The 23,811-nt window shown below is 55.1% G+C and overlaps 1 protein-coding gene across 4 annotated transcripts; it reads left to right on the top strand.

Moving 5' to 3' along the window:
• Positions 1-430: 430 nt before the first annotated feature.
• Positions 431-22,694, top strand: LOC121459869 (retinoic acid receptor gamma). 4 transcript variants are annotated; one of them, XM_041669946.1, is made up of 10 exons: positions 431-682; positions 1,324-1,381; positions 5,392-5,717; positions 16,660-16,808; positions 17,444-17,585; positions 18,211-18,371; positions 18,636-18,812; positions 18,989-19,193; positions 19,582-19,740; positions 21,388-22,694. In XM_041669946.1, the coding sequence occupies exons 3-10, from the start codon at positions 5,534-5,536 to the stop codon at positions 21,585-21,587; spliced, it is 1,377 nt and encodes a 458-aa protein (XP_041525880.1). In that variant the 5' UTR covers positions 431-682; positions 1,324-1,381; positions 5,392-5,533; the 3' UTR covers positions 21,588-22,694. The 4 variants fall into 4 exon arrangements, with proteins under 4 accessions (XP_041525880.1, XP_041525881.1, XP_041525879.1 ...); XM_041669947.1 differs by lacking the exon at positions 431-682 and adding an exon at positions 857-934; XM_041669945.1 differs by lacking the exons at positions 431-682; positions 1,324-1,381; positions 5,392-5,717 and adding an exon at positions 12,131-12,398.
• The last annotated feature ends 1,117 nt before the right edge of the window (positions 22,695-23,811 follow it).

Below are 23,811 nucleotides of genomic sequence, written 5' to 3'. Positions count from 1 at the left end.
TCCTGCTCCATCACTCCACGTCCTGGGAGTGTCCACGTCACCCACTGCCTACCCTGGGAGGTATCAGAGACGGGCCTGGCAGAATTCTGCGACCAGAGACAACTCGGTCTCCCCAAATGGCAGCAAAGGGGAAATCGCCAGAGAGAAAGGGTTGGCATCACAGAGCCCAGGACACTGACCTCTGCCAGTTCTGCCCGGCCTCCCGGGGATGGAGCCACGAAAGCCCAGCAAATGGGAGGGGCAGAGACCCAGGCGTCCTGGACCGCCCCGCCCAGTCTCCCCCATCCATCCTCCCCCCCCCCCCCAGCCCCAGGGCACCGAGGAGGGAGCCGGGCAGGGGCAGGCGGCAGGGGAGGGAGGAGCGAGGGCGGGAGGGGGAGGAGGGAGCCGGGCAGGGAGGGAGGTGGGGGGGTAGGGAGGGAGAAAAAGAAAGAAAATATTTTCCGTGTCCCCGCCTGCGGAGTCAGTGTGCGGTTTGGGAGAAAATGTGTCGGATATTTTGGGGCGGTCACGTGGGCGGGCGGGCTCCGAGAGGCCCCGGGATTGTCCCAGCCTAGAGCCGTGCCCCCCTGGAGCCCCCCACTACCGCGAGTCCCTAACACCTCGGCGTTCCATCCCCGAGACCGCCTGACGCTGGGACCTCCGGGCTCCGCGGCCTTCCTTCCCCCGCCCTCCCCTCCAGGTGAGTCAGGCGGGGAAGCCGGCTCGCCCGCCAGCCCTCTGGCTGTGGACGCAGGGGTCCTCCGCCGAAGTGAGCCGGGGGCTGGGACGTCGGGAGCCTCAGGGGTCCTCTTTTTCCGGGGGTGGCCAGGCTGTTAGCCGGGCTTGCGAGGGGGCTTTATGCCCCAACTTGGAGTTAGTCGTGACCTGGGAAGGAAAAGGGAAGATTTTAGACAGACTGAGGATGAGCCGGGTTATCTGCCCCTGATTTTTGGTGAGTACTAAGGGAGACCGTTTGGGAAAGTCTTGGGCAAACGAACCTATACTGTACTCGGAATGTCAGAAAAGACCAGATTCCCTCTGGTGAGAAAGGGTGGCATTCTTCCACCCCCCTGGGGGGAGGTTACTGAAGGGTGGATCCGATGGTCCCGTGGAATGGCACGTCTCTGCAGAGGTACCATGAAAGGGTCTCGCAAGTGGTCCTGGCTATCTGGGTCAGGGTTCCCTCTGACCTATCCCCAGCTACGCAAGTAAGCCAATGCAGGGGTGGGGGTGGTTCTTTTGAGTATTCTAGAGGGGAAGCCCCAGTGGAACAAAGGGAGAGTTAGAACACTGGTCCTGGTCCTGGAGTGCCATTGACAGAGCTTCTCTTGTTTCCACCAGGTCCTCTCACCTCAACCTGGCCCAGTATGTAGAAGGGAATCTCTGCAGAGGCCACAGGGTAAGAATATGCTTAGTTGGTGGTCATGGGGAGGGGGCAGCAGGGATGGCTGAGGAGGGGACTCCAGGACGAAATGCTCAGATAACACCGTCTTGTAGGGCTCCAACCTTGGGCAGATGGAACCCTGCTCTTTAAAGGGCTTTTGCCCCTATGGTCATTCTTCCAACACTGAGTTGAGGTTGAGGACCACAGCCATTGTCAGGAAGAAGACTTGTAAGGGGTTAAGGGGAGTGTGTGTGTCTGGGGTGCCTGAAGCTTGGGTATCCCAAACACACGCGCGCGCGCGCGCACACACACACACACACACACACACACACACACGCGCGCGCGCGCACACACACACACCAGAGAGGCTTAGAACTGGTAGGCAGCACAAGACACGCCCCCTGCAACCCCGGCACACCCCCACCTCTGGCTCAGAAAGCCACCTAACTGGCACCTCCAGTTCCCCCCTCTGCCCCACCCTGCCCGTGCCCTCTGATGCCCACACACATTCCACTGGCATTGCCTGCCTGCCTCCTGGGTACTGCCCCTCCCTGGGGCCAGTGTGTTAGAGGGAGGGCACCTGAGGGTGAGAGGTGGGAATCGGGGGTCTAGACTCCACCAACAAAGGCAGGGAGCCAGTGAAGCCAGGACCACTGCTGCCTCCTGGAGTGCGGGCTGGGGGTGCGCAGGCTAGAGCGGAGGATGCCTGGGTTCTCCACCCATTCTGGAGATGGGGTCATGGAAAAAGGTGGTCGTGTTTATACAGAGGGGAGGGGGGCAGCGGGTGGAGAGCAGCTGACAAGAGCAGCTTTGTTCCAGGCTCTGGAGCGGGCATGGCAGCGGGGAGACGCCCCCTTCCATCCGGCAGCCCCTTCCTCTGTGCCCTCCCCTCAACTCCACCTCATCTCTAAGAGAAGCAGCTTTGTAAGAGCCCTTTCCCCAAGTCAGTTGCCCGCCTTCTAGGCCGCACCATCGGAGGTGGCATCCTGGGAAGGGGGAGGAAGTGTTCCCTGTCTTCTGCAGGTCCCTGAAGAACCCAGGCAGTTAAGACCCTCATTCAGCACTTCCTCTCACTCTGCACTATCTTCAGTTTCTTGCTGTCTTTTTCTACCTGGGACTGAAGCACATGCCCCTCCCCCCCTTCCCAGAGAGACCTTTGCTGCCTTCCTTCCTCTGCACCTCCAAGTCTCCCCTCCCAGGCAGTAAGGAGGAAAGCCAGGGTCAGGGAGAGTTGGCTTGCCCTTTGCTTAACTCACAATATCCTTGTGAGGACCTGGGGCCTGAGCATCCCTCCCTGGTACCTCCTGTTGAAGCCTTGCCTACTGTAGAGGTTTGTTTCTCATCTGTAGGTGAGATGCCAAGACCAAGATGGCTGGAGTAGAGAACCTGTTCCTAGTCTATGTAGAATCGGGGTGGGGGGAATTGGGTTGGGGGTGCTCTACTAGTTCATCACTCTTGGGACTGGAGGGGTTAATTCACCTGGAATGTAGCCCAGCCTGTTGAGCTATGGCCCAGGGGCCTTAGGGGCCCTGGACCCCTGGCTCCACTAGGGTTTAACTTGGGTTGAGGACCTCATGGACTAGGGAAGGAAAAGGAGAAGGAAGGATCCTAGAGGTATTTTAGGACTCTGAGGGACTCTGGAGTGAAGAGGGTCCGAGGCCTGTGGGTGGTACCTAGTGAGATCAGGGGCTCCTTCACACATGAGAAGGGTGACGGTGTTGGGGTTTGAGTTCTTGTAGCTATGATGGTTTATTCCTAGGAGTTTGGAGGTTGAGAAAGATGAGAGAAAGAGAGGAGGAAAAAGCAGAGATACAAAGAAACAGAAATGCTGATCCTAGAAACAAGTACTAATAAAAAGAGATGTAGAAATGCCTGCAGCCTCCCTGTGGGATGCCCATGCTGTGGTCCTCTGCCCTCATCCCATCAGTTCTGGTTACTGGCGCTACTCTCCCAGCCTGTGAACTTACACGGTAGATGGCCCTTGAGATCCTGAAGAGCCCCTTTCCCTTAGCTACAGAGTGATGGTGGGAACCACAGGCCCTCTCTGGGGTCTCCCCTTCCTCTCTTGGGCTTCTTCTCTCCTTTCCTGGGCTCAGGTTAAAAATTTCAGGGGTGGGGAGAAGCTACATTTGAGGGAGAAGAGTGTCTGAGGGGCCAAAGAAAGCTAGGAGGATAAGGAGCAGCACAGGAACTGAGAACAAGGATGGGCTTTCTGGTATGGTGGTTATCTCTCAGTGGAGTTCCACCAGCACTCCGGGTTTGAAGAAGAGAATGGTAAGGGGTATAGGGCGTGTAGGCTGACTGGGGGATGATTGGTGAGGAGAAAGAGTTGGGAGGGGAAACAGGAGTATTGAGGAAGATGGAGGAAGGAAACGATAATTAAAAGGGGCATGCATGAAGCACAAGGTATGAAATATTGACATAGCATTTAACATGTGCCCTACTTTATCCTAAACATGACGAGTTATTGAATCCTCACAACAACCTTACCAACGGGGGGCGGTATTATTCTCTAATGGTAGATGAAGAGATTGAGAGAGATGAAATAACTCCTCCCAAGTTTCACAGCCAGTAAGTGGGGGGACATCAATTCTGGGAGGTTGCATGTGACCATTGTACTGTATGCTCCAAAGCCATACAGGACTCAGGAGTACAGCAGAGATAGTGGCTTGCTGCTGCTGGGGTGCTAGAGTTTGAGTTAATTTATCTTTTATTTATTTACTTTTTGTTTGCTTGTTTATTTAATTTTGGTTTTTAGAGAAAGGGTTTCTCTGTTTAACAGTCCTGGCTGTCCTGGAACTCGCTCTGCAGACCAGGGCAGCCTTGAATTCACAGAGATCCACCAGCCTCTGTCTCCCGAGTGCATCACTGTACTCAGTTTGGTTTTGTTTCTCTCCTGATGCTGATATCAGACCCGGGGTCTTGCATTTGCTACGTGCTAAGCAAATGAACCACCACTGAGCTATAAATTCCCAGCCTGAGTGTTGGGGCTCCACCCTTTAAAGTCACGTGACCTTAAGCCAGTCACTAAACCTTAGTTTCCTAAGCTGTAAAATGGGAGTCATAATTTCTTCTTCACAGGACAGATGTGAGGATTAAGATGTCTAGTGTGATGCTGCGGTCTAGGAATCTCCCCACCAGATGTTTCAGATCATTGTTCACCTCAGACACTCAGTTTATCCTTCTTCGAAGCTAAACGGAAGAATTTCTTACAATCTGTGCATCTTTCTGCTTTGCCCACTTGATGATACTGCAGGTGCCCAAGCCAGAGTAACAAAGGACCAGCTGAGGGAAGGTCATGGCCTTCCCTTGGAGCCTTGGCCTCCAGTTTCTGGCACAGGGGTCTGTGTATAAGGTCACAGCATGTGAAGAGGTGAAGTGAAAGCTTTACCTGGAGGGGAGAAACAGAAATCGAAAAAGTCAAAAAGATAAAGATACGTTCTTTAGCTTAGCATGGCTCACACCTTTAATTCCAGCTCTTGGGAGGTAGAAGCAGGTGGATCTCTGAGTTTAAGACCAGAGACCAAGCCGGGCGATGGTGGCACACGCCTTTAATCCCAGCACTCGGGAGGCAGAGGTAGGCGGATCTCTGTGAGTTCGAGACCAGCCTGGTCTACAGAGCTAGTTCCAGGACAGGCTCCAAAGCCACAGAGAAACCCTGTCTCGAAAAACCAAAAAAAAAAAAAAAAAAAAAAAAAAAAAGACCAGAGACCAGCCTGCTCTACAGAATGAGTTTGAGGACAGCTAGGCCTATACAGAGAAACCGTGTCTCAAAACAAACAAACAAAAAGAACTCACTCAGAGTGAGTGTTGTCTTTTTTTTTGTTTTGGTTTGTTTTTCAAGACAGGGTTTCTCTGTGTAGCCCTGGCTGTCCTGGAATTCTCTTTGTAGAGTAGGCTGGCCTCAAACTCACTGAGATCTGCCTGCCTGTCTCTGCCTCCCAAGTGCTAGGATTAAAGGTGTGCACTACCACTACTTGGTGTGAGTGTTGTCTTATCTTTCTTTTTTCTTATTTTCTTTCTAGGACCCTTGGAGACCCAGTGGGCAGGCCAGCCAGGGTGGGCACGGAGCCTCCCAGGCCAGGGCAGTGGGCATGGGCGGGGGCTGCAGCTGAAGACTCCCCCCGCCCACTGCAGATTCCAAGGGATTCCCACACTGCAGCTACCATGGCCACCAATAAGGAGCGACTCTTTGCGACTGGTGCCCTGGGACCTGGATCTGGGTACCCAGGGGCAGGCTTCCCCTTCGCCTTCCCAGGGGCACTCAGAGGGTCGCCACCATTTGAAATGCTGAGTCCCAGCTTCCGGGGCCTGGGCCAGCCTGACCTCCCCAAGGAAATGGCCTCTCTGTGTGAGTCTCAGGGGTCTTGGGGGATGAGGGCAAATGGGTAGGGGGTGATGTAGAAAATGGACAACCTTGTTGGACAGGTGGGCAGGGAGTTGGACTTGGTCTCGTAGAAAGATGATGGGGGGGGCAGTAGGAGTGGACTTGGTGTGTTTTGAGGGTAGCATCTGTGAATCAGAGTTCCGTTCAAATACGATCTCAAGGTAGTGGGCCGTAAGACTGCCTCCTGGGTCACTCAGCTAGCAGAAGGGAACCTGTTTGTGTAGACACCGAGGGCGAGTGTGGTGTCCTTCAGGGCTACATGCAGTTGGGAGGTGGGGGGGAGGCAGACAGGGGACTAGAGAACCTGAGAAGTTGGTCAGCTGGCTCTGTGATGAAGAGGAGAGATGGCAGTTCTGAGTCTGCAAATAGGAAAGGAACTTAGTGCCAGGTGCCTAAAGATGTGTGGGGCTGGGAATGTTCTTAAAGGTTCCGAGGAGAACAGAAATAGCCCAGGGACAAAGAGGCGGCTCTTGGTCCACCAAAAAAAAAAAAAAAAAAAAAATTAGACCGGTGCAAGGGATGCTCCAGAAGCATCCTTCTTGACATCATGGTTCCATGGTTCTGGTCTTCTCCCATCCCTCCAGGTCTGGAGCACTGCCACACACTACAGATCCCTACTTGTCCCCAATGCCTGCCCTCTGAGTTAAGCATTTGAATAATGACAGCAAGTAAGGCCTGAGCCTTGTTTTGCTCCCTGGGACCCCTCTTTGCCCACTTGGTGATTGTTCCTCCTGACCAGGTCATGACAGGTGGGAGGTGGGGTGGGATGGGGAGCCTTGGCCTCCAGTTTCTGGCACAGGGGTCTGTGTATAAGGTCACAGCATGTGAAGAGGTGAAGTGAAAGCTTTACCTGGAGGGGAGAAACAGAGATCGAAAAAGACAAAAAGATAAAGATACGTTCTTTAACTTAGCATGGCTCACACCTTTAATTCCAGCACTCGGGAGGCAGAGGCAGGTGGATCTCTGAGTTCGAGACCAGCCTGTTCTACAGTGAGTTGGAGGACAGCCAGGCCTATACAGAGAAACCCTGTCTCAAAATAACAAGAAAGATACAGCTTTGAAGCTCAGTAGAAGAGGGGGAGCCTTTGTGTGATTCTGGGGGTACACCTGGAGGACTTTGAAAATAGGGGTGACTACACTGGGCTGGCAGCTCTACTGGAAAAAGTGTGTTTGTCTGGAGGAGTGTGTGTGCTTGTCTCGCAGGCCATGTCCAGTTTGTGTGTCTGCAGCGTCTCTGAGACTGTTCATAGGCAGAATTCCAGGGTATGCAAAAGTCTGTGAGGAGGCAGGAGGTACTGGCTCGGTAGGGACTCCCTGTGGCAGGGCTGTAACTCATCAGAGGCTACCGTGTGGCATGCAGGGTGAGTGAAAGAATAGAAAACTTTCTTTTTTTTAAACTTTGGCTAGACTCCCCTCTTCCTCAATGTTATTCCATGAATCCATCCTGCACCAGGCAGTGAGACTAAGCCTCATCTACTGTGAATGTATTATTATTATTATTGGTTTTTTGAGATAGGGTTTCTCTCTGTGTAACAGCCCTGGCTGTCCTGGAACTTGCTCTTGTAGACCAGACTGACCTCAGAGATCCACTGTGCGCCACCACCACCCGTATTTCTTGCAGAGAATCAAACAATTTAATCTCTTGGGACTTGATCTTCCCAGGTTCTGTGGGAAGAAACTAAAGGAGCTGGAGCGGGAAAGAGAGCAGAGAGATGGTGGTCGTAGGAAGAAGGCTCAGAGACATGGCCAGTACCCAGGGAAGCTCTCCTTGTGCCCTTGTATTCTGGATACGTGGAGATGGAGGTCAGGGTTCAAAGTGAGGTCAAGGAAGGAGAAAGTGCCAGGCCAAGCTCCATCCCCAAAGGCTGCCCTGAAGGATGGGAACTGCAAGGAGAAATCTCAGGGAAGAGCCAGCATCTGGGAAGGCAGTTGCAGAGGGTGCAGGGAGGGGAGCTAGCCTAAAGGGACAGGCCCAGGCAGGGAAGTGGCAGGTAGGGTGGGGAGGAGGGGAAGGCCTGGGTACAGACAGCATGCTTGGGGTGGGGCATCCAGCTCCTAGTGGTAGTGCTGAGGAGAGGCAGGAATCTTGAAGTTTAGGGAAGCTCCCTCCGTGGGAGAGTGACTGGCCAGAGGAGGAGAGGGTACCACCTCTCCTTCCCTTTGATCTGCTGTCCCCTTTTGACTTGTGATGATCTGTCACATAGGAGGGGTGGATTTCTAGTCATACATTTGATGCCGCACCTACACTCACCTTAAATCGCTGTTTCTCATGACATTCTCTCCTGCAGCCCTCTCTCATGTAGGGTAAGAAAGGATGAGGTAACAGTCGGAGCTTCTCCTTGGGGGTTGGTTTTTGGATCTTATTGAGGAGTCAGCCCCTGGCACATTGGGAATATCCTTGTTAAGGAGTCTTGGTCCAGCCGGGTGGTAGTGGCACTCTGGAGGCAGAGGCAGGGGGATCTCTGAGTTCGACAAGAGCTAGTTCTAGGGCAGGCAACAAAGCAACAAAGAAAACCCCTGTCTTGAAAAAGAAAACAAAACAAAAAGTCTTGGTCCATGTCTTCGGGCTCTCCCGGGCCCCAGTGGGTGAGGCAGGCATCTTAGAACCCTGTGGTGGAGGAGGGAGAGGTGAGGAGAGGTGAGCTAGGCAAGCATGGACCTGTGTGCATGGAAACAGAGGGGAGTGTCTGGGCATATGCACCCGTGTGTGCATGCATGCACATTGAATTGCATGCATTCATGCGAATGTATCTCTGATGAGCACTGGTGTGCAGCACTTTTGCTTTTCAAGACTGCAGGGATAGAGTGTGCATGCAGAGAAGGGATATTGTGGTCTTGAAGACCTGGCCCAGACTGTCCTCCAAACATTGTGGCCTTAATAACTGCTATGGCCGTGGGGCCAGTGTCTGTGGGGCAGGAAGCCCAAACTCCACCATACTAAGTTACTTGGAGACACTGAAGGCCGGCTGGCACCAAGAGAAAGGGAGTCCTATCTAAACTGGAGATGCCCAGACCTAAGCGGGAGGGTAGCTATACAGGTGCAAACCCCGAGAGGGCCCAGGAACTTGGAGAAAGAAGCAAGGAAAGCAAGCTATAGCAGTTGAAGATGGCAAGCAGGCGGCAGTGAGGTCTCCTCCGGGAAAAACCCCAGTGGCTGCCTCTTTCCCCTCCCCTCCCAGTCTCTCCTCCTCCGGCTCCAACTCCTGCTCCAGGCCGACACAAACGGGGCTTTGATTGCAACAGGAAACCTCTCCGGCGGGGGGAGCCGAGCTTGCCGCCGCCGCTGGGGCCCAGGCGGCACCCCCCCTCTGGGCCCCCTACCCTGTCACAGCCCCCATCCAGCCAAGAGCTCCTCCTGTCCTTGCTTCGGGCCTCTTCCTTGCTTTCACACCTCCCTCCTCCTCTTCAGAAGACCCCTCCTAGTGCTCTTCAGGTGGGACTGGCCTCTAGGACTTACCCTCCTGGGCGGGGCCTACTACTGGTTGAAAGACCCCTTCAGTTTTTAGAGTGAGATTTTGGAAGAAAAGGAGTTACTAAGCAAGAAGAATGCCAAGTCAGTGATCCTCAGACCTCTTCTAGAGGTGGCAAGATGGGAGAGAGAGGATTTAGCTGTCCTGCTCCCCAAACCTAGTCCTAGCCAAACTCAAACTTTGCCAGGGGCTGGTAGAACTCTGAGGGGTGACCAGGCTCGAAGCTTGAGCGCTATTGGCCTTCTCAGTGGGGGAGGGGCACATTCTTTGCCCCTGGGACCATAGCTTCCCGAGGATCTAGCTGGGAGGGGGGTGCACCCTAGTGGTGGGGATCATAGGGAAGGGGGTGAGTCAGGCACCGCCCCACTTCATGCCCCCACCAAGGCTGGCGGGGGAACATCTGGTTCCCATGAAATGCTAGGAGACTAATGGGTCTAATTGCTGCAATAAGGGCGGCGGGGGGGGGGGCGCTTTGGGGAAAAGAGGGTTACTAGATCCCCCCATTTTGCCTTCAATCCAAGACTGTACTTGGGTCTGATGGGATGTGTTGGCCTGATATCGTAATGCCTGGTCCTAGGCCCCCTTTCCCAGCATTGCTTTTGAAGCACATATGGGGTGATGAGGAGTGGGGTGCATCTGGTGACGAGAAAGAGGGGCTCTTGAGGACCCATGGCTTCCTGGAGCCCTCCCCCCACTCTTGTGCCCTCCTCCCAAACCCCTCCCTGTGGCCTGGCCACTTCTGGTTCTGATTACCAACCAGGCAGGCCTGACTTAATTGGGACCTTTCAGATTTCAGAGGGGGAAGGGGAACTTACAGGCCCGAAGTTGACTAGTCAAGGCCTTTTTCTCCTTGTTTTTTTTGGGGTACTCTTCTCTTTCTCCTTTGTTTCCTACTGGCCTATTCCAGTTTAGACACTTATTCCTCTTTTTTTGGGGGGGGGTACGGTTAGATTAAAAAATGGAGTGTTAGGGTTGGGTCATGAAGGGAAACTTCATACTAGGTTGGAAAGATCTTGTCTTCCGCTTCATTCCTGCTGCAAGCTCCCAGTTTGCCTGTCCACCCCAGCCCACCATCGCCATCCGCATTTTAGGCCCTCCTCCCCGCCCCCCCCCCAGGCAGCACCGCTGGCAGCAACCCGTTCCCCTCCCCCTCTCCCGTCTTCTTTGCCTACTCTGGCACCCCTTCCTGCTTTTTATTCTTCCATCAGGCGCCCCACTCTCTCAGCACCCCGTGCGACCCCGACTCGGTACAGCAGATTCTTAGAAAAGTGCGCCCCGCCCTGGCTCAGCCGCAGCCGCCGGGCGGGGGAAGGGGTCGGGCCGGGCGCTGCTCCCGCTCCCGCTCCCGGGCGCTCCCCGTGTGAGCGGCGCTGACAGAGCCGGCTGGGCCGGCCCGCCGGGCGGTCGGGCGGGCGGGCGGCCGGCGGGCGGGGCGCGGGGGAGGGGGCGGTTTCCGGGAGTCGCCGCCACTGGCGTTGTCCCAGGGCCAGGGTCCCCATTCCAGGCGGCCTAGCAAGGGCAAACTTCTGACGTGGCCAATCTTTACCCTCTCCTCCCGGCGAGGGCGCCCGGGGGGGGGGGGCACTCAAGGTGGCACTGAGGGAGGAGGGGCAGCTATTTCCTGAGGTGCGGTATAAGTGACCCTTCGCAGCGAGTGACCAGCAGGGCAGTTAGCGCGAAGGGAGCCTAACTTAGTACAGTGGAAACTCGGGATAGGGGCAGTTGTGTGCGGGGGAGCACTTTGGTACTGTAGGGACAGTGCAGGGGGTAGTTTTGTGCCCCCAAAGTGAAGTCAGGTTCTGGGAGAGGGCACAGAGCGAGGTAGTCGAGGCACTTTGGGAGTGTCAGTCGCGGGATAGAGCTTCGGGGACTTTGAGGGAGGCGGCCCAGCCCTCGGCGGAGGAAGGACAGCCGGAGCTAGGAGGGGTAGACTCTCCGCTGCGCTGAAGGGGGCGGGAGGGGGGACTCCGCTGCGGAGCTGGCGACGGCCTGGGCGGGGTGGGGCGGGGCCGGGTCAGGAGGAGGTGAGCGCGCCCGGCCACCCGCCCCGAGGGGGGTTCCCGGAGAGTTCACCGCGGGCGCGCGCTCTGGCCCTCGGACCGGGGGTGGGAAGAACGGGAAGGAAGGAGGCGGCCGCGAGCGCGGAGCGGCAGGAATGCAGTGTTCTGCTCCGACGCGCGCGCACGAACGGAGGAGGAGTCGGGCCTGGGAATGAGGGGGGTGGAGGTAACGCAGGTCCTCCGGCTCTGCAAAGCAGCGCGGGGCATTTCAAGGTTCCCCTCCACGCAGTCATCCTTAACACTCTTGCTTGTGTTGACTTGTGCCGAAGAAAGGGTTGAAGGGAGGGGGAAGACACTGTAAAAGGAAATGCGTGCATTTTGGTTCCTCCACTCCTTCCTCCAATCCCAATCTGGGCACGCGCCTAAGTGCAAATGCGTGCAAAACCTCAGGACTGTAGAGAGAACCTGATTACAAGCATTTTCCTGAGCCAGGTGTATTTGCACAAATTCGGGCACCTATGAATTTATTGTGGGTGCAGATATGCTTGTGCACTATTGCACATTTGCAAATTTGTGTTGCTTGCCATAATAAGTGCATGCACAGATGTATGTCTAAGCAAGCGCGTGCGCCGCGCAGCGAGTAGACGTGTGTGAATGTGTAAGTGCTCCACTCCCCGCTCTGCTCATCTTGGTGCCCGGCCCCCTTCGCTCTCCAAGCCCCACCCCCATCCCTCCAGGCTTTGCTTTTACAAAAGGTCTCCACAGCGCTCGCTGCCCGAGCACCCTAAGTGAGCTAGACGGAGGCAGAAGCTGCTGCTTCGCCTCCGCGCCCCGCCCAGTCCCTTTCCCTTGCTGGGGATCCCCCCCTCTTCCCCGCCCACCCCTTACCCCCCATGCATCTCAGCGCCCTATGCTAGCTCTCCCCCTCCCCCCTCCAGGAGCAGGGCGCTGCGGGGGGAGGAGGGGGAATGGGCTGCGGGTCCTTGATATTCTAGCACCCAGTTTCTCTCCAAGCCGGGTCGCGATGTACGACTGCATGGAATCGTTTGCCCCGGGTCCGCGACGGCTCTATGGGGCCGCCGGGCCCGGGGCCGGCTTGCTACGCAGAGCCACTGGCAGCTCCTGTTTCGTCGGACTTGAGTCTTTTGCCTGGGCGCAACCTGCCAGTCTACAATGTAGGTCTTCGAATTTGGGGGTGGGGTATTGGGTGCACGAGAAGCTGGTGCTTACTATTTCCGTAGGTAAAGTTTAAACCTGGGGTGCAAGCGGGTATTCTGGTCCTTTCTATATGAGGTACTGGCCCTTTAAACATGAGGGCCTCAGAGTTGGTCTCCTTTGCGTGAGTGCTGTAGTGTTTGGAGTTGTGTGTGGTTTTTATGGTGGGTATTTAGCTAGTGCTTTGGTTGATGCCACTCCCGAGTTCCTGGGGATAGGAGAGACGGATGTATGTTGCTAGTGTGTCCTCAAGTCCTTAGTTGGAGGGATATGGCACCCAGGACCGTGGGTGGCGTTCCTAAAGTCCATGCGGGAAGTTGGGAGCATTTAAAAAAAATTGCAAAGCCCTTGAATTCCTGGCTTGTGCAGACCTTTGCCTAGCAGATGTGGGTGTGGAATAGGGGTCTCTACCCACTGTCACCCTCCGCGCCTGGGTTGGCAGAGTTGCGTGACCCGGTGTGGGGATGTTTGTGGCGTGAGGTCGGGAGGGCGTGTGCCTTGCGTGGCTGCGGGGGCGGTTTTGGAAAGTGCTGTGCTTTAGAGAGCATCCTGTGTGCTCAGCTTGTGGGGTGCAAGGGGTGTGCACAGAAGAGCGAGAAAGCTGGATTCTGTGTTTATCCTCATTAAAACAAACAAACAAAAAACTGGAAGTGTGTATTCGGTTGTCTTGACAGATCAGATGACTTTTTTCTATGGCTCCAGCACACAGCTTCAGCAGGAAGCGAAAAGTTTCAAGCCAAGTGTATGGAGTGGGGGGTGGTCTGGAAGTGACAGTCGGTAGGGGAGAACAATCGTCAGGCCCCCAAATATCCGTCTTTCCCTTCTCTGTAATGGGAGATGCCAGGCGTGGGGCCCTGGAACCCCTTTCCAGAGCGGTAATAAAAAGCTGGGGACTGAGAGGCAGTAAAAATAAAGTCCAGATGAGAAGCGGCTTTGAAGCCTGGGCCACAGTGCCTGGCGGGGGTGGGCTGTGAGAAGGGGCTGGGATAGGAGCCTGGAACACCCCCCCCCCCGATTTACTGGGGGTTGGCACTGCGCTCGCAGCCCGGGTACGGATGACTGCAGACCTAGGCTTGGGGGCACTCTGGGAAGGGGCGGGCAGCGGGCGGGGTGGCAGGCGCTGGGGGAGTGCGCACGCCGGGTCACTGAGCCCCCGCCAACGCGCCTCGCTCCTTGGCACTCGGCAGCGCTGTTTACAAGTTCAGATTTTTTTTTTTTGTTCCAGGGCAGAGCTGCTCAGATTTAACAACTGGGAGAGTGGAAAAGGGAGGTAGCAGACAGGAGACAGTATTAGGGATGGGTGGGATAAGAATTGAAGTGTGCTATTTAAAGGGTGAGAAAACATGGTACTAATACATTGCACCAGATTTCTGTGAATTCTTAACCTTGTCATGCCCAGTATAACGGGGGATTAGGCACACTGGTTGGTGTTTGACATAGAGATATCTAGCAGAGGCCCTGGGCAGGGGCCATTTAGACCTCTAGAGACCTTTTGGTTTTGGTAGCTCAGAGTTTTTGCATATTACTTTGAGCCAGTCAGTTTCATTAGTAGGGCCCTGGTGGGCACATAAAACCAGCCGCAGGCTCCTGGCACTCTCAGGGAGGGAACGTGTTTCAGAGTAGAGCTGGGCGGTGTGTGTGACACTTGGATGGGGACTTGGGTGTCCTGGTGTCGTGCGGGCCTGCTGTGATGTTTCTGTGGTAGACCCATTGGCTTGTAACTGTGTAGCCCACTGTTGGGTGTTGCTTGTCATCCACCTACATGGAGTTAAGTGTGGCTTGCTGTCTGCGAGTTCTGTTTAGAGGTCCGGGCCCAGCTAAGGAACCCATAGGCGGACTGCCTGCTTTTGTGTCTGTGTCTTTGCCAGGTGGTGGTGGTGGCGCACGCCTTAATCCCAGCACTCAGGAGGCAGAGGCAGGCAGAGCTCTGGGAAAGCGAGGCCAACCTGGTCTACAGAGTGACTTCCAGGACAGGTTCCAAAACAAGTCTGAAAAAAAAAAAAGTGTCTTCAAGGAGCTGTAGCTGTGAGCGTGAGTCCAGGCAGCTCAGCTCTGGGCCTCGCAGCTGGGAGCGTTTACAGCCGGTTATAACGAGTTTGTTTGAAGCTCCGCTCAGCCTGGCCAGGAATTTCCTCAATTTCAGCAATTTGGGCTTTAAAAGGAGAAAACCTAGAGCCCACCCCCTCCTCCTCGGCAGGGGCCCGTTCCTAGCCCAGCAGCAGCAGCCCAGTGTAGAGGTCTCAGCTGGTGTGAAGAGGGGATCACCCTGCCTCCCAGAAGACCCTGTTAGCATTTTAGCTCCCTGCACCCACAGTGACTTCAGAACCATTGGGTTGCACTTTAGGATACAGGGGGGCGTGGAGGTGCCAGGGGGGTGTCGAGAATGGGTGACAGTGCCACTAAGATGGGAAAAGCTGCCCAAGGGCAGGCTCTCTGGGGCCTGCCATCTTATAATTGGCTGGTGCTACCCCATGCCAGTCTGACCGCACCCAGGCCTTGCGCAAGAGAGGAAATGAGGAAATGGGGTAGTGCTCTGTGGGTAGAGAGGGCGTCAGTACAGGAGAGAGGACCAGCCCACGCTCGGGCCTGTGGATGGAGAGGGCGTCAGTGCAGGAGAGAGGACCAGCCCACGCGCGGGCCTGTGGATGGAGAGGGCGTCAGTGCAGGACAGAGGACCAGCCCACGCGCGGGCCTGTGGATGGAGAGGGCGTCAGTGCAGGACAGAGGACCAGCCCACGCGCGGGCCTGTGGGTAGAGAGGGCGTCAGTGCAGGAGAGAGGACCAGCCCACGCTCGGGCCTGTGGATGGAGAGGGCGTCAGTGCAGGAGAGAAGATCAGCCCACGAGCGGGCCTTGTGGACCTGGGGACCTCGGGATGGGCTGAGAGAGCCAGGACCTGAAAGGCATCCCAGTCCTTCCCACGCCTCTAGGCACCTACTACAGACACAGGCAGCCCCACCCCCAGTCTTGAATAAACTCCCAGCACCCACCCTTCTGCCCCCACTCCTTGCAGGGGGCTCAAACTCCAGGAGGATTCTTATGCAAATTGGGTATGTGGGGGTGGGGGTGAGGAGGGCTTCCCTCTTTGTGAGGTTCCCAGCCTCCCTCTCGTTGCTTTGGGTCAGATGCACTTGTGACCAGGTGGGCTGCAGAGGGTGAGGAGGAAGGACAGGTCCGGGAGGTGGGTTCAAAGGCTGCCGAGGATCTTCAGACTCTTCCAGTCACTTGGGCCTTGCAAATGTGGGCAACAGGTCCTGTAGGGAGAATAACTTTCAGATGTCCTGAGCCTCTGAGGATGAGCCTCACACTCACACAGCCTGCAACAGGGACCTAGCAGCCTCCTCTATGAAGTGTGGGCTTCCCCTACTGTGGGCATAGGCTAAGATTCCTTCCAACTACAGTTGTTTTCTGAGGCTTTCATGACTGAAGCCTGGCTCCGAAAGGGTCTGGGATCGCTCCCTTCCCCCTCGGCTCTGTTTACCCTAGGTCACCTGACTCTCTGCTCACCCCCAAACTGCTCCAAGACCTAAGGATCTGAGAGCCTTGTCTCAGCTGTCAGCCGGCAGTGTGAAACTGAGCTGCTCACCCCGACTGGTAAAGCCTCACCTTTGAGGAGTGAGTTAAATGAATTAAGTCATTCAGCCAGGTGCGAGCTGTAGGTGGCCTGCAACTGTCCCCTTGGCTTCCACATCTGCTGCCCGCCCCTCCACTGCTCCCAGAGGCTGAGGATGGTGGAACTCAGGGCTACCGGGGTGACGGGGAGTCCTAGCTCTGCCATTCCCACTTCTTAAAAAATTTTTATAGGTGTTTTGCTTGTATGTGTGTTTGTGTGCTATGTATGTGCCTGGTGTCCACAGAGGCCAAAAGAGGGAATTGGATTCCCTGGACCTGGTTATGGATGGTTGTAAACTGCCACGTAGGTGCTGAGAATTGAGCCCCCGGTCTTCTAGAAGAGTTGCCAGTGCTCTTAACCACTGAGCCATCTCTCCAACTTTATGACTGGGGAAATAAAAGCAGAGACGTTAACTTCTAGGGTGGCATTGGTCTGGAATTTGGAGAAATAAGCATTAATGCAGAAGAGTAGTTGGCCAAATGGGGGCCGAGAGTGAGGGTGGGTGGTAGGGGCCTGAAATCCCAGCAAGCAGCAGTGACAGTGGCTGCTGGGCACCAGGGGTCATGAGATGAGGATGCTTCTGCTGACCTCCTACTGCTTTCCCCCCAGCGGTGGAGACACAGAGCACTAGCTCAGAGGAAATGGTGCCCAGCTCTCCGTCACCCCCACCACCTCCTCGGGTCTATAAGCCATGCTTTGTATGCAATGACAAGTCTTCCGGCTACCATTACGGGGTCAGCTCATGTGAAGGCTGCAAGGTGTGTATATGGTGGGGTAAGACTAGAGATGGGGACACAAGGGGAGTGTAGCCCGGCAGGTAGAATGCTTGCTTAGCATATGTGAAGCCTCAGCAACACACAACAGAGACCCTCTGACCAAAAACAATATGGTGGAGGGGGCACCCTTCCCTTTAAATTGGGTTAGTAGGAGAAGGCGTTTGGTGCCAAGCCTGACTTGAAGTTTATCCCCGGGGCCCACGTAGTGGAAGGAAAAGAAGTAACTACTCTGAACTCTACTTGTACCCTGTGGTTCCACATGTACCCTCCACTCCTAATACACACAAAATAAATAATGAAAAGTATTTTAAAGATGGGGGACCCAGGTGCTGTGTTCACATGAGTTTTGCCTGTGTGGGATGAGGGGCTGCTCTGTGCATGGATGATTGACAGCTGGGGTGAGGTGCTGAGGTCGCAGCTCTGTCAGAATGCCTGCTAGCGTGCAGAAGGCTCAGAATGCCTGCTAGCGTGCAGAAGGCTCTAGGTTCAGTCACTCCCCAGCTCTCCTGCCACAAACAGAATAGGCTGGGTCAGGCCTAGGGCCACCTGTGTGGTTGGAGAAATGTTGATGTCCCCAGTATCCTGTTTCATGGCACGCCTCCTGCTCTCCAATCCAGGGCTTCTTCAGGCGCAGCATCCAGAAAAACATGGTGTATACATGTCACCGTGACAAAAATTGTATCATCAACAAGGTAACCAGGAATCGCTGCCAGTACTGCCGGCTACAAAAGTGTTTCGAAGTGGGCATGTCCAAGGAAGGTAGGTTCCCTGCTCCATCCTATGGCCTTCTCTTCCATTTCGCCCATTGCTGTCCTGCTTCGCTGACTGGCCTGCCCTGGAGCTGCTGCCTTCTCCAGTCTATTACATTGCCTCCATTCAGCTGTGGGCCACAATCCGTTACCGTTCTCCCCTCTCTTGACTATTCTTCTGAAACCTGGGTCCTAGGGTTTTTCTTTCTTCTGTCTGATGGGGCAGGAGGGTTAGTCTGGTCCCTCCCCTCCTCTGTTCTTTCACAGGACAGGTCCTGAGATGGCTCTGGGCTGGCCCCTCCTTCCCGCCCCCCCACCATTGTGCTGCCCAGGCTATAAGTGGATATCCTGCCTGCATATCCTGCCCCCCCTCAACCTCCAGCTCCTGCGGGGCAACCGGAAGGGCAGGATGGAGCCTGGGGAGGGAGCATGGCTTCAGGCCCTGGGTGGGGTTGGGGCAAACCAGCCTGGAAATGGGAGTTTATGTAGAAGATAGGGAAATTAAGGCACTAATTAGGGTTCCAGGGAAGAAATACATATTCTTCTGAGAACTGAGCACATTAAGCTAGGGTGAGAGAGGACATCCAAAAGGAGACTGCGAGGGTCCTGACTTCCCCTTTGCTTCCAACCCCAAGCTGTAAGGAATGACCGAAACAAGAAGAAAAAAGAGGTAAAGGAAGAGGGCTCACCTGACAGCTATGAACTGAGCCCACAGTTAGAAGAGCTCATCACCAAAGTCAGCAAAGCCCACCAGGAGACTTTCCCCTCACTCTGCCAGCTGGGCAAATACACCACGGTGAGGAGTGGACTGGGCTGTGGTGGTCTGCAGTGCGAGGGCACCCGGGGAGCCTTCGGGGCTGCGGTGGTCTGCAGTGCGAGGGCACCCGGGGAGCTTCAGGGCTGTGGTGGTCTGCAGCGCGGAGGGCACCCAGGGGAACTTCGGGGCTGCGGTGGTCTGTAGCGCCCAGGGCGCTTCAGGAATGGACGGGGCTGCGGTGGTCTGTAGCACGGAGGGCACCCAGAGGAGCCTTCACATCTAATGCATCTTTACTCCCTGCAGAACTCCAGTGCAGATCACCGGGTACAGCTGGACCTGGGGCTGTGGGACAAGTTTAGTGAGCTGGCTACCAAATGCATCATCAAGATTGTGGAGTTTGCTAAGCGGTTGCCGGGTTTTACAGGACTCAGCATTGCTGACCAGATCACTCTGCTCAAGGCTGCCTGCCTGGATATCCTAGTGAGTTAGCCTATGAGTTCCGGACCAATTTGACCCTTTTCTCCCAGCACCATGCTTCTCTGCCGAAACTCTTTCTGTCTGAGCCTTTGTCTCCTGTTTACTGAGCCTCCCCTCTCCAATCTCAGAGTTCTTCCTCAGGGGCAGCACTAACTACTGTGCTTACCCCCAACCTCCAGATGCTGCGAATCTGTACAAGGTATACCCCAGAGCAAGACACCATGACATTCTCGGATGGACTGACCCTGAACCGTACCCAGATGCACAATGCTGGCTTTGGGCCCCTTACGGACCTCGTCTTTGCCTTCGCTGGGCAGCTGCTGCCCCTGGAGATGGATGACACAGAGACCGGGCTGCTCAGTGCCATCTGCCTCATCTGTGGAGGTGCGGGGGCGCCCCCTGGCGGCTGGCTGCATGGGCTACCTTTTCTACCACACTATCCACACTGGTTCATGACCCCATCCTACAGACTTCTCAGATCATGTATATCCTTACTGGCCAACCAAGCTAAGGACGAAAGGAGGAGGCAGAGTCCAGGGAACTCAGAAACCCTGGCTACAGTGCTGAGATGTAGGAGTGATGGGAAAGAGCAAGGTCCTTGCTGAATGGTTAAAGGTACAGGCAGGCCTTGCGTCAGGGGAAGATAACCCACAGCGGTGAAGGGGCTGAGGAGACAGTCTGACTTTGAGGCCCTCAGAAGAGGGTCTGTTGGGGGTCAGCCACCTGTCACCGTATCCTTCTCCATCTCACTCCATTGTACTTACTTGTACAGACCGCATGGACCTGGAGGAACCTGAGAAGGTAGACAAGCTGCAGGAGCCCTTGCTGGAAGCCCTGAGGCTTTACGCGCGGCGACGGAGACCCAGCCAACCCTACATGTTTCCAAGGATGCTTATGAAAATCACTGACCTCCGGGGCATCAGCACCAAGGGTTCGTTATGAGTCAACCCCCTTCCCAGATCTGCAGGTCTCCTGAGTCACAGGGTGGGCAGGCTGAGGAAGAGAGAGGGGCTGAGAATCCAGCACCTCCACGGAGTCCTAGCTTGACTGTATCCTCCTGGGAAGATTTCAGGCAAATTCTTTTCTGTTTTGGTTTGGTTGCTGGTGTGTGTGTGTTGCTGGGAGTGAACCCCAGTTCCTGCATGCACTAGGCAAATACTCTATGCATAGTGACACCCCAGCCCTCTTTGTTTTTCTGCTTGGAAGCTGGGTGGACTAAACTTAATCCTGCCTCAAAAGCTTATCATAAGAACTAAATGAACTCACTACATAGAGAGGGCAGTTAAGAGCCTGGCATGGAGCCATGCGTGATGAGTGGTGCTTCACACATGCATTTCAGCAAGAGAGGCTGAGGCAGGAGGATTACTTGGAGCTCATGAGTTCAAGGCTAGCCTGGCCATTTCCATGATTACAGAGCATTCTCTTGAGCAGTGCTGGCTCAGAAGAGTGCCTGTAACATGAGCATTTGACTAACATTATCTGTTATAAAAGTTACTAAGAACTGGCCTTGAAGCAGCCGGAAAGCTCTGGACATTAGACCTGATGACTGCGCTATATCACTGGGCTCGAAGATACATGCAGTGTGGTCTTCAAAATCTTTTTTTGCATTTATTTATTTATTTATTGTCTACGGTGGGGTGTTCTTGTCATTGTATGATGTAGAGATCAGAGGGTAGCCCACAGGAGTCAGTTCTTCTTTTCGCAGTGTGGGTCCTTGGGGTGCCAGGCGGGCTGACAAACGCCCTTACTCACTGAGGTATCTTACTGGCCCGAAAAATGTTTTACTTACGAGTATTATTGTGTGTGTGACGTGTGTGCCATACATGTGTGGAGGTCAGATGACAGCTCTGTGGAGCTGGTTCTCTCTGCTCACCTCTATGTCGGTGATTGGACAAACTCAGGTTGGTAGGCTTGTGCTCATGAAGGGGATTATCCACTGAGCCATCTGCTGTCTCACAAACCCACAGTGCGGTTTTGAAAAGATGCTGGGCATTCATGCACACGCCTTTAATCTCAGCACCCGGGAGGCAGAGACAGATGGATCTCTGTGAGTTCGAGGCCAGCCTGGTCTACAGAGTGAGTTCAAAGACAGCTGAGGCCACACAGAGAAGCCCTGTCTCAGAAAACCAAAAGAAAAGACACCCCAAAACTTTGTGGTAGCTGCCTGTAATTCCAGTGCACAGGAGGCCGAGGCAAGTCCAAGGCCCTCCAGAGCGATATAGCAAGGCTGACGCTGCATGTTTATGCATTGACCTCTCACCCCATGGTTTGAGGTTAGCTGACAGAGCTCCAAGATAGTTAGGGCTACATAGAAAGATCCCGTTTCTAGAAGAGGAGCAAAAGAGAAGAGAAAGCCTGAAGTCATGAGACAACAGGCGGCAGGCCGGGCACTGTTCAGCTGGCTGCTCTAGGCAGGGCAAAGGCCTGTGGGAACCACACGAAAGCAGAGGTAGGAGAAGCGATGCGTCTGAGCCCAGAGTGCTGTGGTCACAGGGAAATCAAGTCAAGGAGTTTGGGGCAGGACATCTATAGACCCGCGTGCTTCTGCCTTTCCAAGCCTCTTCCCTTCCCTTTGTAGGAGCAGAAAGGGCCATTACCCTGAAGATGGAGATTCCAGGCCCAATGCCCCCCCTGATCCGAGAGATGCTGGAGAACCCTGAAATGTTTGAGGACGACTCCTCGAAGCCTGGCCCGCACCCCAAGGCTTCCAGTGAGGATGAAGCTCCAGGGGTCCGGGACAAAGGGGGCCAAAGTCCCCAACCTGACCAGGGCCCCTGACCTACCCCACTGTGGGGCTGGGCTCCAGGCAGCAGACTGACTATTCCCTGGGCACCACCAGTGACTGGGGGAGGACCTGCCCTGCCCACTCCCACCTTTCCAATGAGCTCATTGTTTTGCCAAAGTTTCTAGGGGTGCCTGTGTTCATCCCTGTCCTGTTCTAACTGGCTCCCTCTACAGTCCTGGAGGACTGCCCTGCACCTACCAGAAGAACCGGAGAAGGGGTGAGCCTGAGTCTGGACTCTAATATCTCAGCACTGCCCATCAGATTCAGGCCGCAGGCTCCCAGGGCAGGGGAAGCCCCGCCTTCCCATAGCCTCTTCCTCTGCCAGGTGCTTGGGCCTCTGGGAACAAACAGGAACACTAGAGACCAAAATGGGGGGGGGATCCTCAAGGAGGGCTGAGCCCACCCTGGTGCCCTACCCTGGGTGCCTAATGCTGTGTGATGAACCTGCCATGCACACTGCCCTGTGCCCCATCCTCCTGCCAGGTGTAGGGGCAGGCTGGACCCTGCATTTCTGGGGTGGGGCCTGAGGGTGAAGGGAGAAGCATAGCCCTTTCTGTACCTCTGCTGAGGTGCAGCTCTCATCCTGGGCCCTCTATTTTACAAGCCCCTCCCTTAGCCCTGTCTTGTGCCTTGGCCTCCTGCCCCCATCTCAGCCATCAGACAGGACCCTCCTACACTACAGAGGGGACAGGGATCCCTCTCCTAGTGCCTTCTACCCTTGACCCCCAGAGCAGCTTGGCCCGGGGAGGGGAGACGCTGCTTAGCTGATCCCACCCTGACCCAGAGGAAGCCTCTATTTATTTATTAGCTTTTGTTTACACCCTGGATGACCCCTTCCTCCAGGGGTCTTGTGTGGGGGAGCCCAGGGCCTCTGTGACCCCTTCTTTCTTTCCCCAACCCCCCATTTGTATTTAGCTGCCAAATAAGATTCCTGCAGGCTCCCCCTTTTCTCTGGGGGGTCAGGGTGCTGTCCCCTCCCCTCTGTTTACATCTCCTCTCCCACCCCGCTGTATCGCATATTGCTGAGTTTTCTATTTTTGCAAAATAAAGTGATGGAAACTCATGGGATGTGGCTCCCTCTGGGCCGAGTCACCCAGTCAGGGAAGTGACCTGCTGACCTGGAGAAGGAGCTGGGTGGGGCACTGGAGCTGCCAACCAGCTTCATGGTTTTCTTGGGGAGCAAAGAAAATAACGAACTATGTTCAGCAGCCGCAGCAAGGAGGACGGGGAGCTGCGGGGCCCACTCTGAATGTTTGGCCTCCTCCGGCCACCAGTGAGTTCTTTGGTAGGATCCTAATGAACTCATGATGTCTAAGTGTGTATTTGCTCTGCTCTGGCCAGGGATCTCTTGAAATTTCGTTTGGTTTGCACAGTTGTTTCTAGACTTGGAAGAGAACTGCAGCCCCACATCTAAGCTGCAGTGGTTTTTGGGTGCGTTTGTTTGAACAGGGTCTCACTATATCTCAAACTGGCCTCCAACTAGTAATCCTCCTACTTCAGCCTCCTGAATCTTGGGCTTAGAGACCCGAGCCACCCTTCCTGACTTGGTGTTTATTGAACTCACTCTGAGGGGACTCTTACATCCTCTGTGCCTGCACTATCTACCCCATGACCCACTCCTTCTTTGAGGCTTCTCTTCACCCTGCATCCCCTCCCCACTCCTTCCACGGCTCTCCCGTCACTTTGTCTCCTAATGTTCTCTACCTTCTGCAGGCCTTAACTCTACCCCCCCACAGCCCCCCCGACTCTGCCTTGGGATGGTGTCTTGCTTACCTTGCTCTTGGATCTCTTCAGCAGTGACCCGAGCATCTGGGAAGGAGGTGGGTGTGGGACAGAAGAGGAGGGGAAAGCAGAAGAAAGTGAAAGAAGATTTAGAGGAAACCACAGGGCCAGGGAAAAGAGGGCATTGCCATGGTAACCACCGGTTGAGGGGGAAGGGCAAAAGGTCCACCTGCCCCACAGTCTGGAACCAGCTCAAGCTCACCCAGGGGTGCCCCTCCTGTCCAGTTGTCTCTTCCAGCAGCTTCCCTTTCCAAGCTCTGTTGTGATCCGTGTACTTTTGCTTTGGGACTCCAGCAGGGAGGCTGATTGACAGGCACCAGTTCTTGCTCTCTGGGAATGCTCTTTCCTATAGGGAACTCCACCAGGCCACTGTGGGCCAGGAAAAAATCCCATTTGTACTTACACAGCCCTTTCTCCCCGTAGGCTTTCCCTAAG

This window comes from Microtus oregoni, unplaced genomic scaffold, assembly GCF_018167655.1.
Source record: "Microtus oregoni isolate MIOR12 unplaced genomic scaffold, Mior012 000019F_ref0000042, whole genome shotgun sequence".
In the NCBI taxonomy this organism is placed as follows: domain Eukaryota; kingdom Metazoa; phylum Chordata; class Mammalia; order Rodentia; family Cricetidae; genus Microtus; species Microtus oregoni.
The sequence above is the reverse complement of the archived record's forward strand: the minus strand, read 5'-3'. Positions and strand labels throughout refer to the sequence as shown.

Bases quoted from the DNA above. Each gene is read 5' to 3' on its own strand.
- LOC121459869 (XM_041669945.1), top strand. From the start codon at position 12,134: ATGCTAGCTCTCCCCCTCCCCCCTCCAGGAGCAGGGCGCTGCGGGGGG. The intron at 18,813-18,988 runs GTGAGTTAGCCT...CCCAACCTCCAG, and splicing joins CTGCCTGCCTGGATATCCTA to ATGCTGCGAATCTGTACAAG. The intron at 19,194-19,581 runs GTGCGGGGGCGC...TTACTTGTACAG, and splicing joins CATCTGCCTCATCTGTGGAG to ACCGCATGGACCTGGAGGAA.